General features: G+C 34.4%; 1 protein-coding gene across 22 annotated transcripts in view; it reads right to left on the bottom strand.

Moving 5' to 3' along the window:
• Positions 1–16,101, bottom strand: part of LOC105232701 (collagen alpha-3(IX) chain) — a 382,089-nt gene that overhangs the window by 79,982 nt on the left and 286,006 nt on the right. For 16 of the 22 annotated variants that reach the window (XM_049457510.1, XM_049457513.1, XM_049457505.1 and 13 more), the window contains 2 exons: positions 10,397–10,426; positions 6,894–7,058 (listed from right to left, as the gene is read on the bottom strand). In XM_049457510.1, the coding sequence (XP_049313467.1) occupies positions 6,894–7,058; positions 10,397–10,426 (195 nt within the window). The remainder of the gene's footprint in view (positions 1–6,893; positions 7,059–10,396; positions 10,427–16,101) is intronic. The other 6 variants (XM_049457514.1, XM_029552943.2, XM_029552945.2 and 3 more) reach the window with 1 other exon arrangement.

The following is a 16,101-nucleotide window of genomic DNA, read 5'->3' as shown; positions in this document are numbered from 1 at the left end:
TTTTTTTTTTATTTATAATGAACTTTAATGATATGAATATGTACCATTTTGGTTGACCACTTTTTGCCATTTTTCAGCTAGAGACATTAAAAGACTTTTCTGGTTTCTTGGCGAAAAACTGCAATAAGTAATTTTCACAGGCTTCTCTTGAATCCAACTTCACTCCAGAGAGTTCTGCATCGACTGAAATAAATGGTAGTTCGATGGCACAAGGTCAGGGCTATATGGTGGATGCATCAAAATTCCTCAGCCAAGCTCTTCCAGTTTTTGCCGAGCTATCCATAATGTGTATAGCGGTGAGGAAAATTATTTTTCTTGAAATTATCTAAAATTCGAAAGCTAATAAAATTTTTGATTACCACTGAAGGGCTTGAGGGACGAAGGGCTTTAAATAGCTAAGTGGAAAAGTATATCTAAGAGAAATGAAAGTTTCAGGTCAATCAGTTCAGTCGATTCGGAGAAATTTTCCACACTGCCTCTGAAAGCATATTTAAAAAAAAGGAAAACCGTTTTGGGAGCCAAGTGCACAAAAACACTATTTTTTATTTTAAATTTACTTTATATCTACTTTTTTTAATACCAATATGTACGGGAAAATATTACCTATTTCAAAAAAATGTATTAGACTGAATTGGTAGGACTGATTTTAATTACTATACCAAATATGAACACGATCTTTCAAACAGTTTGTTAATGGTAGCTGCTTAAGTCAACACACTTCAGGAGCGTTGCGATTTTTGCAATGGATAAAAATATCGCACAAAGAATTTGTGTCAAATTTTATATTACTAACAAAATTTTGTGTGCGGAATCGTTGTGAATGTTGATTTAGTTTTATCAGAAACTCAAGCCTACGCGTGGTATGAAACCTTTAAAGACGTTTTAAAGATCACTCGTTTCGATTAACTTAAAGTTTTTTCAAAAAGGGGACTGTATACAGATCTCTTTGGACATACTGATACTCCATATTAAGCCTTTTTAAGGCGTTTGCGTGATTAAATCCGCTCCCTGGAACCCGTTTCCAGTCCATCGAAAGAATAAAACAAAATAAGCTGAAGGCCCTAAAAATGTTTGTGAAAAGTGTTTTGAGGACCGAAAAAATTATTGTCATAATTATCTTACATCTGGTGGGTATTACTTTGAAGACAACAAAATAAATATTGATGAATAATTAAATATTTTTCATTTTATATACAATTTTCGAGTACTTTTTGGTCGCAATGTATAGTAATATACTCGTAGTATATATTTACAAGGGCGAGAACTTTCGTTAAAACTTTCATCCCAAGGAAAGCCTGTCTTGTTTATACTAGATCCGTTAGGTATTTGATGATATCCTAGGTTCTTTTGTCTGATGTAATATAGATCTAAGTTTTTCGATGAGAAACCTAATTCATTCTCTAGCAGAATTTGACGTCCCGGTATCTACTATTATATGGGAAGCCAATTTTCGAAGTATAATTTCCAACTCTTTGTTTCGAAGGTTGCACTTTAGCGTCTTAATCGAACAGGTAGTTAATTTGTTCCATTTTAATTTTACGGGGTTATTCTCTACCTCAGACTCCGCTTAACACTAGGCTTAATTATATTATTTTTGGGAGTTTTACTGTGATATTTTCAGGAGAAGACCAAAAAATATGTCTACACTACCTTATTTTAAACCTTTTCGTCAGATTACCTAGACCTCATGCTAAAGAAATCAAGAAGCAATGAAGCAACTCCAAATTTTATTAAGCTTTATTTTCAACATTGATCTATGGTGTTCATGCTCTATGATAATTTAATAGCTTTGATGGTGTTGGTTATGACATTTTCACACTTAGTTTATAATTTTATTTTCTAGCCACAGCTGTAAGCTAAGGTGGTAACTATGGACTATTTCTTAGTTATTCTTAGTTTCTTATAGGAAAATAAAATTCAAAAGCATTTTTATCTTAATTCATAAATCATGGTCACAAGCTCACTAGTTTTGATAGAAGAATTTCCATTTTATATAAAATTATCAAGAAATATCGCCTTCAAGCAACAACTAAAAACTGCATCGTCGGCACTCCCTCAAATTTCGGTTTTGTGCCTGCAAATTGCCGCAATAAAATATTTAAATTTCAATTCTGCTCAACAAAGTTAGGCGTAAACGACGGACAATAACTTAATGCGTACTGTATTTGGGAATTTTCTGCTCGAACCCTCCTTATTATGTAGGGAAAAAATGAGAACAGATAAAGCGATACAATAAAAACAAAGTAGCGAATTAAACTTTCAACTTTCGCAAAAAATTGAAATAAATAATGTGACAAAGGTCAAATAAATCTTAGTCTGTAACGCCACAGTGAAGTGGAGCTGTCAGGGGCTGGAATATTTAGAACGCAACAAACATAAATAAACGGCAGTTATAACTAGTGGGAGGACAGCAGCTCGAGAAAAAGTTATGAACACCGCAAAGTGAGCAACCATTTTTATCAACACAACAGCAGTTACAAGCTGTGGGCAGCGCAAAAAATGGCTCTGTTGATAAGAAAGCAGCACTTGCCTGTAATTGTGACTACCAAACACATATTTAGCCCACAGCACACAGAAGTTCAAAAAAGAAAAAAGAAACGAACGAAAACCGCAAATGGAACGAAGGCGTGAAAATACATTAAAAATATTATGCACACACTTCTCAAAGTAGAGGAAAAACAACGGAGTAGCTAGCGGATACACCCACACAAACACACAGAGATGCACACACACGCCCATTTAGCGGCAGCTGCGAGCAGAACAGCAATGATTATCATCGCCTGGCTTGAGCCACAATGACTGGCGCTAACCACAAGAGAGGCGATAATAGCAGCGGCAAAGGCAGACAGCCAAAGCCAAAGCCAAAGCTGGCGCAAAGCGATTTCTACTTTCTGGGGAAATATTTCGCAAACAAAAAGTTGCAGAAATACGTCACGCTGAAATATCTGCAGCATAAGGCCACAAAGCCAGGGTCACAATAAAAAGAAACCGACAACAACAGCAAACACAAGAGAGTGCTGCGTGTGTCCTTGAAGAAAACGTGTGAGAAGCCTACACACCTGCCAGCAATCAGCGCCAGTTGTGAGACAATACTAGGCCACAAAATGACAGTTATATGGCGCAGAAGGGCGAGTTAAACCAGAAATGTAGCTGCTGCTAAAACAGCAGCAAAACAAGATAATACAAAAATAGCAAAGTAAACGAAACGTTAAAAGGCAGTAAAAGTTAAAATGAAAAGCGCATTGGGATAATAGCACACGCACTCTACATAATTGAAGTAATACGTGGGTGAACAATTATACACACAAACACTTGCATACGTATGTATGTATAGTATACTAGTACCACGGCGTAGACAAACGACGCATTGACACGTAAAGAGCAGATGGATTTTCTTTTGTGTAAAGGTACAGGGTGTTGGGTAATGTAAACTTCAGCTTTGCTATGTTACTTTATGTTATGTTACATTTAGTTTGGTTATGTTATATGTTAAGTTATGCAATGTAAGGTTAAGTTTTGTTATGTTCACTTAAGTTATGCCGTGTTATTTCAGGTTTGGGTAAGTTATGTTATATTATGTTAAACTTAGTGAAGCTGTGTTATATGTAAAGTTAAGTTAAGTTAAGTTAAGTTAAGTTAAGTTAAGTTGAGTTAAGTTAAGTTAAGTTAAGTTAAGTTAAGTTAAGTTAAGTTAAGTTAAGTTAAGTTAAGTTAAGTTAAGTTAAGTTAAGTTAAGTTAAGTTAAGTTAAGTTAAGTTAAGTTAAGTTAAGTTAAGTTAAGTTAAGTTAAGTTAAGTTAAGTTAAGTTAAGTTAAGTTAAGTTAAGTTAAGTTAAGTTAAGTTAAGTTAAGTTAAGTTAAGTTAATAACGGCATTAACTACAGACAGGGGATATATAAGTTCTTGGAAACATTAATTATCAGTTCGGTTTAAGACTAGTTTTTAAATGAGTTTAAGAAATGATTTTCTTAATAAAATTTTTGTCAAATTTTCAAATATATCAGCTCCCATTGAAAAAAGCAACTCTTCTAATATAACACAACTAAAGTTTCATTATCTCATGTCACCCTGTTTCGATTTGCATGCTCACACAGTATATTATATGCCAAAAATGCTGGCGTTGCCTTTATTTGACATAAAAATATTATTTGGAATTATTAAAGCGCCTGAGAGGCCAAGCAAAAGTGAAAGTAAAAAGAAAATACACAAAACGAAAATGAAAGTCAGAGAAAGCAAATAAAAGTGATAAGTCCACTTAGTGAATGCGTACAGTTACGTGTACAGTTTTTTCTGCCGGCAACACGGTTTCATGCCACCGCTACTGCCAAGCTAAGACAGGCGGAAAAGTAACTTTTTACACGCTTATTGGGTGATTATGCATGCAGGACGAAGAAAAGTTCGCACCTATAAGGTCACACTGCGGAAAATGTGAAAATACGCAACAACAAACACTCAAACCGTAGAAGAAAAAAACAAACAGAAGAGAAAATATTAGCAGGTAATGAAGAGGAAAGTAGCAATCAGACAAACAGCGAAGCCTGAAATGCCTGCACACAAACACAGAGATAACACTTACGCAGCCATGAGATGGCAGAAAAAATCACTAAAGTGTCCGGTGCGCAGTGTAGCAGAACGAATCGTCATTCAAGCCAGAACTGCTATCTACGCATAGCAACAACACTGTCTATATACGTAGATGCGTGTGAGTGAAGAGTCAGCACATAGGTTGAAAACTAGGGCGCGGTGTGTGTTTCTGCGGAAACTGCTTTCTAGTGCTAGTAGAGCGTAACACACGTATACAACGCTTATCAAATTAAGTGTGAAATTGAATAGAAGCGTGTACGCGCTGTGAAGAAAGCATGAAAGCAGCAACAATAAAAGCAGCTGATGCAGCAGATGTTCAGCTCGATTTCGTTGCGCTAGCTGTTTTACTATTCCTAGTCAGCTGTTGATGTGATAACATTTTTATTTTCCAGTTGCCGAGAAACTGAGAAATAACGCTTACTTTTGCGATGGCAAGTTGAAAGATTCACCTTTGCGAAATAGCTTACTCACCAACGGACAATGGTGCGGATGCGGCACATACACATATGTTTGTGTCAATATATAACTATGAGAGCACGCCTAGGAACGCATGTCGTGATAAAGATATACATTTCAGGAAGTGTTGATTTATGGCCGATTTATTGAACTGAAACCCTCGTAATGCTAAGGTTATGCATTGCTCTCTGTCGTGCACTAAGTACCTAGCGGTTTTATGACAAATTTTGCTAATCTTTTCAGTTTTAGATTAAATAATGATTCGACGAGCAATAAATGTTTACTTCAATGTGAGTTTGTTGTATTTTATAAGCAAATAGATGATTTTTCGCTAAAAATACGCATTAGGAAAGTTCTACAACTGTTAAGTTGGTTTACTTTCCTTATTTCGCGTGCTAATAGAGATAATATGAGAAGAAGAGTTTTTATTCATATTTTTTTTAGAAAAAAAAAACTTTTTTTATGTATAGGATGTAATGTGATAAATACAGTACTAGTTATCTCAGTTGTTCTTCGTTGGTTGACTTTCCACACTTGAAGTAGATCTTCTTTCTCTTCTTCTTTACTGGCGTAGACGTCGTTAACGTTTTTCAGCTTAGTTAACAACAGCGTGCCAGTCGTTTTTTTATTCAGATCTAGTAGCTTAGAAGCCGAAAGAAGGAATATACCTCGATATAATGCCACAAATAGCACGACTGGTGGCTGTTTCTTAGATAAATTTTAAGTTATCGATACCTTTAATGGTTTTACCAATTGCATAAATTCCAAATTTATAGATGACTACTAGTATAAGATCGATTCTTACGGATGTGAAGTGTAGTAAACGCTGTATATTTCAAGCTTACATCTAACCTAACCTAACCTAACCTATACGATATAACATCTGATCAAAATTGACTCGTATTTTCAGCTTCCCGCTCATCTAAGATACCCACCCATGTTCAAAATAAAGCTTTTGCTAAGTAAAAGCACAACTAAAGTTAAGGTTATTTGAAAAACTTTAGTCCTTATTTAATAACCGGCAAGAATAATGTTTTTGTTTGGAATATTTCAAGGTTGTTTATCGATAATTCTTCAGAAATTGGCTTACTGAAGATAATTAACTAAGAAATCGATGAAGATGATTTGATGTTTCGGAATTTTTCATTTATTCCTATACAGCTAAAAAAATTGAATATATTAGGATGGGTCAAACTTTTTTTTCTTCTTTTTTCGAAAAATAGGTTTATAGATAACTCAAAACATATATCTCCGAGTATGATCTTTTAGCTAAAAAATTCAGTCTTGCAGTTTTAAATTTTTTATTACTATTAGATAGAAAAGTTATCTCTCTCGTGTCCAACTACTCACAAAAATATCGCGTTTCATAGATTGAGTTTAAAAGATGTGAAAGGTTAAAGTCTGAATTTTTTAAGACAATTTTTTTTATGATATCCCATTATTGAAAAAATAGTAATTCTAAATTTTTACCTCCAAGTTTTGTAGGAAATTCACTGCTCTACAGGACTGGTCTGAACAATTTATCCATTAAGTAAAAGGTTTACGAGATATCCATCATCAAATGCCAATGAAAAAAATAATAACAAAAAAAAATTAAAAAAAAATATTTGACCCACCCTAGTATATGTATGTAAATAAAATTGTACTAAAATATGTATAATGAATTGCTAATAGTTTCAACAATCAATATCTAAATATCCACATACACGCTTATTCATATTATACATACTCGAACACACAGCGCTTAAATTCTATTGCAACACACATACGTCTACTTCACTTCATCACTCACCATTCACAAGTGCACGTGTTGGTTAGGTAGAGATGAATGTGAGTATATATTATTCTACTTACCCTATCACCTTTCTCGCCAGTCATTCCCGGATCGCCACGTTCACCTTTCTGACCCTGCTGACCCCGTTCGCCCGCCGCACCGGCATCACCTTTATCACCTGGCGGGCCCTTGGGTCCCGGCGAAGAGCTGCGCATCGGACGCATTGAATTGCCCATTAAGGATTCCTGTGTTTGTTGTGTTGTTTTTGGCAGGTATGTCAGATGTGTGTATATGTGGGGAAAGTAGAAAAATGTGAAAAAATATATTAGTAAAGTTTGGCCAGACAACAGGTGCTCGAATATGTTGGTCAAAATGGAAATTGGTTGTTTTGGTTTTTCTTTCTTTTGGCCTATACCAGTATGGAAAGCCCAATGTGTTTTGTTTTCCCTCAAGCCCCTATGTAGATTTGCTGGCTTTGACCCACTATTTTCGTTGCTTTTCAGCTTATTTTTGCTATTTGCTGTTGTTATTAGTACCTTTTGATTTTCGAAATATTTTTTCTTTTTTTGTTGTTTTTGCTATCCTTTGTAGCTATGTGATAAGGACCTTTTGATAAATGATGCTGCATTCAAAAGAAAATCTCATTTTACTATTAACGCACGTTTTCAATACGACTAGTTGTTGTTAGTGTTGTTGATTTTGTTGTGTTACCACGTTAGTCGCCTAACGCTGCTAATGTGTTTAACCCTTATTCCATCATTTGTTAGCCTGCCAAGCGAACAAACTACACTAATAAATATACATGTTGCAAGCACACAAACACACATATAGTACATAGGTGGGTATACATGTGTGCGTCTACTTCCTACTACGCGCCTGTTGACAGGGGAATGCCGCTTAATTTTAAGCTCCAAAGCTGGGGCTAATGCGAAGTGTCTGCGCTGGAAGTTGTGTTGAGAGATTTGGGATTTTTTGGTTTTCACGTTTACTTTTTTTTACATCTGTGTAAGCATATGTTCGTTGTTGGAAAAAAATTTGTTCACATTCCCCATGGAGATGTGTGCGTAGGCTCGTAAAATGTGAGCCTTTATATGTTAAGTCAAAGTGTCGCCAATTTGCGTCTGCTATTTTGGTTTCATTTTCTCTTAATTTTAGTGGACACTAACGAGCGTACGGCTTCTTGTCTGAGGCGATAACTAGACGCTAAAGGGCTTTTAATGTATTAGCACGAGTGCGAGAATGTGGTTGTATATTTAGGTATACTTTGAGAGGTTTTGGTGAGGTTTGTAAATCAGTGATGCAAGTGTAAACAGTTTTTCGATTGTGTGCGATTTTTTCACTTTCAGAAATCGATACATTTTGAATAAAAAGCAGAAAGTTGCTTAAATATAACCTAAAGCTTTAGGGGGAGACTGTTTTAGAAGCTTTAAAAAATAGATTTTATTTTGCTTAAATCTCTTTATAAAATTATGTAAGAATTTGCCTCGAAAGTTATAGATGGGAATTCGAAATATTTCGGAAGCTAGAAGGGAAATAGTGACCGAGCGTTCAGTAGATATATTAGCGCTTGGGCAGAAGGCGAAAACTTTGACGCGCGATTTCTTTAAAATCAAATTTAAATTGAATTACGAAATACAATAAAATTAAAATTTAAACTAAGAGCAAGATTAATTAATAATATTTAATTTTTTTTTTGTTATTTTTTTCTCTTGTTAGAATTACCGTTTGAAAATCTATGCTTATTAAAATACCCTACATCAGCCTATTTTTTACTACTTGATTTTATGTTTTTCTAACAGTTCTAATCTATCTTGTATTAAAATGGAGAAAATAAACAAAAGCGCGGATATCAAATTCAATTTTCGAACCAGCCAGCTGAATAAAGAACACCCTCATTTAAAAAAAGTTCAATAATGACTTGGTAAATGGCTGATCAAATGTGCGCAATCACGATGCAACAGACAGGGTTAATTTGCTTTGGCAACAACCGCAATAAAGCAGAGGGAAAACAAGGAAGCATGTAAAAAAGTAAATCGCAGCAGCAGACGCAGTGATAATATAGTATAGTTGTTGCTGGGAATTTTTTTGTTTTTGTTTTTTGGGGAAAATTTAATGGCTGTGTGATTGTTTGTGTATGTGTGGGCTGCGCAGCGCGCATATGTAAAAATAATAATAATAATGATATTGCATGCTGTTGCGAGTTGTACGAAATAATAACAACAACAAAACCACAACAGCAACGCCGGCAACGACAATGGTATTATTAATAACAACAGTGGCAAAAATATTTAACTGCAGCTAGCAATCTCACTTCCTGCCACACAACGTCATGTCACAGACGCACACAGTGAAAGAAATATATATACAAATAGAATTATATATGTGTATATAAGGGTGTCGCATATAAAAGCATATGTATGGAGATGTGGCTGTCAGCAGCTTCACTGTCTGGCATATAGCACTTATATAGGTATGTAATCATACATACATACATACATACATACATATAGTACACATATACTCGTATTTATGTATGTATCTGTGGTACATCCATATAAAAATGCATCCTGCTTGGCATTTCCGCCCCACAGCCACAAGCCACAGTTATGGCTGCCTGCCATTTCGCCATCCGCATACGCTGACACCGCAAATGTTCTACCATTCTGTGCGTACATGACGTATGAGTGATATTTTTGCCACAGCAGCGAAAGCACAAAAGTTTGTTTTACGAATACAAGTACAAAAACATGAACGAAAGAGTATTTCTCATACTTTTAGACGCGCATATGAAAATCGCGTTGCGTCCGTGTGAATGTGCATTTGTATTACATATGAAAGTGAACTGTATTAAATGGAAATAAACTTCGCACATTATGCCATAAAAAGTTAAAAAAGTTTGTTTTAAAAAACCAACAAAGAAAAATATTTAAAAAAATCGATAATTAGTGTTTTAGATGCTATATTTCCCGTGTATAAATTTATGCTAAAAAGATTTCAAAATTTAGCTGGGAGTATTTATTCAAAATTATATTAATACGAAATATACTTGCTCATCTAAATTACAATTTCTTATGGAAAACAACAAAGTATTTCGAACGTATTTTTTATTCCAAAATTGTCGTCTATGCTCTAAAATTTTATAAGAAATGATCCTAAATTTTCTGAAAAATTTTGATTACATATTCATTTTTTTCGCTCAGTGTACCGAATATAAAACAGTGTTACATATGATTATTTTGTTTTAAAAATTAACCATATTTGTTGTGTACTTGTATGGCTTTTGTCTTTGCAGCTGCTGTATGCAAATGATGTTGGTGGCAGGAAGTCACTCGCACTAACTTTTATTTTTGTGCAAGAAAAATGTTTGGGGACTCTTTGTACTTTCCCTGCTCCATTATTACAGGAAAAGTGTTTCTGTAGCAGACCATTTTTTGTTTTTTTTTTACCAAAATAACCTGAGACTTCGCCTAAAAATAATTTTATTCAGTGAATACTCGCTTTGGGTATTCTAAATATATATTTTTACTCATTTTTATTCCATATTTTTACCATACATAAATATTTGTTAAGTTTGTTTTTATACCTTGAAAGTCCTCGTGGGGTTCCAATTAATCTGTTAATACGTTATTTTTGATTGAATATTTTTATGAAAGTTCAAGAAAGATTTAATTACTTTTAGAAATTTTTTTATAAACAGTTAATTTAAAACAAAAGGATTCAGTTTACTTTACTATTGTTAAGTGATAATAAACAAAAAAAAAATGACGGGTTTTCCAGTAGGGATGATATGATTTCTAAGTTTCGTTTCGATCAGATTTGATTTGCCGTAATCTGTATTTTCTTTTTATTATATTCAGAAATGTTTGGAATTTGAGCATGGAAAGATCTACTACATGCAAGAACAACGTTTACAAATTATTCAATTTTATTATCAAAATCATCGTTCTCCAGTTGCAACTTTTCGTGCACTTTTGCCATTTTATGGTCGTAATAAACGTCCACTTGTATTCGCTATTCGAAGAATTGTTGAAAACTTCAAGCGTAAATTTTCTTTACATAATGTTAAAGTCACAATAAGACCAAGAACCGCTCGAAGTAACGAAAATTTTGTTGAAACGCAATTTGACGATTACACGAAATTTCAAGAATTGGGACTATCTCAAACTACAATCTGGCATGCGAATTTCAAGAACGGAAGCCGTAAAAGTCGTAAATTTACCAATTTTGTCTTTGAAAAACTTGGAAACGATATCGATTTTTTTAAGAAAATCCAATCTCCAATGAACATCACTTTCATCTTTAAGCTGGTGACACCATTACTGACAATGAAGAGCGATTAGATCGATAATAGCCAGCCTGTTATGGCCGCAGTTGGAAGAAGTTGAACTTGATAACATCTGCTTCCAATGATACGGGACTACGTACCACACAGCACGTGCAACTTTAAATAAAAAAACATTTAAATTTTTTTTACATTTAATATGCTTTTTTTTAAATCATATCATTCTTATTGGAAAATCCTCTATAATATGTACATACATATGTAGTAAATATATACGTTTTTAAAGACATATTTTTTATTTATATATTTATGTATATATAATATTATTTAGATTGTATATATAACGCTCAACTTGTTCAGTTAAAATTATGTGATCTATTTTTTTTTCTAAAAAATATACGAAAATAATATATAAGAATCTACCACAGAAATATACAAAAAAAATTATTTAGCGTGTAAAATGCTCGTTCAATATCATAATCTACTTAAAAAAAAAATAAATAATAATATTAAAGCGATAATTTATATATAGAATGAGTGTTTTAAATTTCATTAAAAGTTATGCCTCTAAAATGTTTAGGTGTTGGCGCTGATAGTTGAAAATCAGTGGACTTAAATACAAAAGAGTTTACTAAGGTCTAAATCTTCACTTCATATGTTTTACGAATCTCTTAGTCCAATGTTAAGGACACAATAGACCCTTGGCCGCAGTGCAACATCTCAGTATTAAATATCTTTCTAGTAAAATATTGAGATCCACACTTGAAGGAAGGAACTAGCTATGAACATGACTTTGATTCATTGATCATTCTCAGTATGTGAAGCTTAGTGACATTAAAGTGAATAGAGTATTAGTAATTTTTAAATTATTTTTAAATAAATTATTTTTATGTAATTTTTTCACTTAAAATTCGTATATTTTTACATTTTTCGGCAGCTAAATTTATTTCCTTCTTCCTCCACTCGATTTAATACGATAAATATTGCGGCAATAAAAATGAAAATCAAATTTACAATCTCACAAATTGCTCCACTTTTTATTTTACGACTGCAACAACAACTGAAACTACTAAGAGACACCAAAGGAAGCGCTGACCTTTTTCTGACTTTGCATAATTCAACGGTACTGCTCATTAAGCACAATAAAACAACAATTTAAATTACATTCTACAATTGCAATGACATTGTCACTGACATTGCAATGAAAATGGAAATTTCCTTTCGATAAAAATGCAAATGACATGTCAATGGAAACACTTTCAGCGCAATCGACCCGAAAATGCAGAACCAACAACAACAAGAGAGCGCGCACAAAAAAAGCTGAGGGCAAGACAGCGCAAATCGCGGCAACAAACGCGCTTGACTATCAATTTTCTGGGCGGCCGCATACTAATCAACCAACAAAATCGCGCCATGCAAATGGCGAAGGGAGCCAACGGCATACCCAGCTTGCCAGCCACGGCCAGAGCATTGAACCCGCTCATTATCCAGCGGGGAGTTCGTCTTTTATTTCGCGAACACACCCACGGCAACTAACAAAGTTACGCTAAATACGTGATCTGCGAAACGGAAATGGCATTTGGAGTGAGAGAAAATCAAATCATATTAAATGAAAAGAAAATTATCGAAAATCTCTCGAAGCGAAATCAATGACCGTGCAAAAAATAAATTAGCAACATTGAAGGTACAGCTCTGTGGCAGTAACTGATGCTCTGGTTCCACGAGACTTACACACACACACACACAGATACTGATAAAAAATCATGCAAATGTAGTGGTGTGCATTCGCAAGCATATGTATCCGTTACCCCAACGTCTGTGTTTACCAACAACAACTTAGCGGCAGCTCCCCCTTTTGCTGTGCAGCAATCTGTAGCATTTCAGGGTGAATACTTACAAATTAAGGAAAATTCTTCAAAGAAATACGAAAAAATAAAACAAAAAATAGAGCGCAACAAATTTGCGACAGACAAGCGTGAAAACAAAGAAAACGAAAAAAAGTAAAATAAGCGCCGTGCCACAAAACGTTGTAAGCGCTATCAGCTGGCGCAGAGTAATAGCTGCGCGGTGCTGCGCCAACGGAAGGAAATCACTTTGGAAAATATTTTCGGTACCGCGTACACGTTTTTTCTGCTTCAACACTTTTCTGCGGGAATGCATTTAAAGCAATTTTATTTATTTATTATTTTTCTCTCTTCAAATCGGCATGCTTTGCTTCTTGCTCGCCACTCTTCGCTGCTTGCTTTGAATTAGTTCTTCCTGCATTTACTTCTGGAGTGAATTCCATATCACCGTAGAACACTCGATCGCTCCTTTATGCCTGTAAACATTTTTCTTGTATTCACCGCACCCTTTTCAGCCTAATTCTTTTGCCTTACTGTCCATCGCGCTTATCTGTCAGGGCGCCAAAACACTCGCCGCGCTTTACCTTAAATGCTTGTACTTATTAGCAATTCGACAATTTCCCTTTTCTATTAGCTGTGGCAGAAGAATTTTCCACTAAAAATTAGGCTAAGGCATGGGCGCAGACAGACATCGGAAAATTGGCCAGCATTAAAATGTAATGCGAAGAGAATGAAGAAAATGGAAAATAAAAATAAGGCAAATTCAGTCAAGTGGAAGCATAGAATTTTGCAGCGCGTGTGAAAGGTTGCTGCTAATAGCGGGGCTGCGGGTAAGTAAATATAAGGCGATAACATATATACAAGGAGCGTTCCAAAGTAAACAGGACTTAAAAAAAAAACAGAATAACTGATTTTTCGGCAAAATCAATTTAGTTTATTCAAAATGAGGAAATGCATTTTTCAGAAAAGGAAGAAGTCGCACGGTGCCATATCAGATGAATACGAGATTAATGGTTAAATGTAGGGTTAATGGTTAAAATGTGATTTTTGGTCAAATAAACGTCCTTCAAATCTTGAATTCTGAGAAATTTTCGGTCGGCCGTCAATTTGTATGGAACAAACCGTGCACACACCTTTCGTAAACCAAAATTTTCTGTCAAAATATAAATCGATCCTTTGGACATGTTCAATTCCATTTCCATGAACTCCAATGATGATTTCGGCTGATTTTTGATGAATTCACGCATAGTTTCGATGAAATTTCCGGTGATCACCGGTTTAGATTGACATACATGTTTATCGTAATTTATGTCCCACGGCCACTTTGAAACGTTGAAACCACTCGTGTACTCTGCCACGGGATAGGCAATCATCGCCATAAACTTGTTTCATCAATTGAAATGTTTCAGTAAAAGGTTTACCAATTTAAAAAAAAAATTGATGTTGCCTCTTTGTTCGAAGCCCATTTTTGCAACATACTGACACTTAAAGCGTAATAACTTCACTTCTAATCAATGAAATGTCATGAAATTCTCACTGGACAATCGCCATAGATAGCAGATTTTAATACACTTGTCTACTTGGCCTATTTACTTTGGAACGCACCTTGTATACACCTTCCAATTTTTTGAGTTAAAGAAACGCCAGATTTTCAGTCACAATACCTTTCACCTTTCACTCTACGAGTATTGCAAGAATTCAAAATTCCTAAAGAAGTTCTAAGTATTGAGTCCAAAATTTATATTAATTGTCTTTGGAGAACATTAAGGGGTCGCACCCAGCGAGACAGCATAAATCGTCGATTTTTGGGAATTAAAAGAAAACTGCTACATCGATTATTTTCAACTTTTAAAGTATATTAATAAATGTTTCAAGAACACACAGTGAAATGAAAAAAATTAAATATTTCTTGAGTTATACAAGATTTCCAACTTCCCCAAAAATGTATTTTTCCGCTGTGATCCCAGCCTTCTTCGTGCTTTTAGAAAAAAACTGGTAAACTGGATTGAACTGAGCGGCTAGCCTTTTAAATGACTGCAACACAATAACTATTCAATATCTTAGTTTTAGGTTTATTATCTTATTTTTAAGGATAGAGGCTATCGAAATATGAAAAAATCAATCCAATCATCACACCAGATGTTCCTTAAGTTTTGCTTTAGGTTTGTGTTTTCAAATTTAAATTCTTCTTATGTTTCATACACTTTTAGCAAAAATTCGTAACCATATCAACAATAACCACAAACTGAAATATTGCAAATAAGACCACTTATACGAAAACAACGTTAATGCAAAGAACATTGTCTTACAAAATTACACTAGAGCAATGAACTGCAATGAACCGTTGTTGCAACATTTAAATTATCGCAATTAAGGCGGAAGTCAGAACCTCGTTCGTTCTCTTTTTGAAAACAAAAAGTAGGCTCGTTATGCTTTTTTCTGTGCGGTTCTTCTTTTTTTTCTTGGTATATCTGCTTAGCAGCTGCATTTGCAATCATTTTTAGTGGGCAGAGGTGCACGGATAATGCCTCTGTGAAGAGTAGTGCACTGACCTGCTGTGGCGTTGTGGTCAATGCGAAGGTGGTAATTAATGCGGCAAATGCGTACTTAAAAAAATTCTACTCGGTGATTTTACTCGTTATGAATGAAAGAGTCAGCGAAACAAAAAAATTGTTCAAATAAAGATTTTGAGGTTGTGTGACTAAGGCGCGCCACTAATAATGAAATTATGCTGCAGAAAATTAATCATTTTGAGAAGGGAGTCAATTAATAAAATATAAATCGAAATTGAAAGGTTTTAGTGGGTTTACCAATAATAAACTCATGAATAGTCATGAAAAATTATGTTGGCTATTTAAGTGATTATATTAAGTAAGCAAAGCCAATGCGCTGTTATGAGCGATTTTCAAAAGGTTGAACACCTTTCGGAAGTGTTTGACATTAACTTCTATGTAGGCTTTATTGTCTAGACAGATAGTAATTTCGTTTCAAACTATGTCTAAGATCGTTCGTTTTTAAGTATCACTTTTGTCTAGATGGCAACTTTGCACCAGAATTAGTTAAAAAAAAACCGAAATTGACCTAATGATTTTCAGAATTGTTCAGTAAAAATTATTAGATCTTCCTTAATTGAGATTTTCAAAATACGTTTTTTACTAGATG

This window comes from Bactrocera dorsalis, chromosome 5 (assembly GCF_023373825.1).
Source record: "Bactrocera dorsalis isolate Fly_Bdor chromosome 5, ASM2337382v1, whole genome shotgun sequence".
Taxonomy (NCBI): domain Eukaryota; kingdom Metazoa; phylum Arthropoda; class Insecta; order Diptera; family Tephritidae; genus Bactrocera; species Bactrocera dorsalis.
The sequence above is the reverse complement of the archived record's forward strand: the minus strand, read 5'-3'. Positions and strand labels throughout refer to the sequence as shown.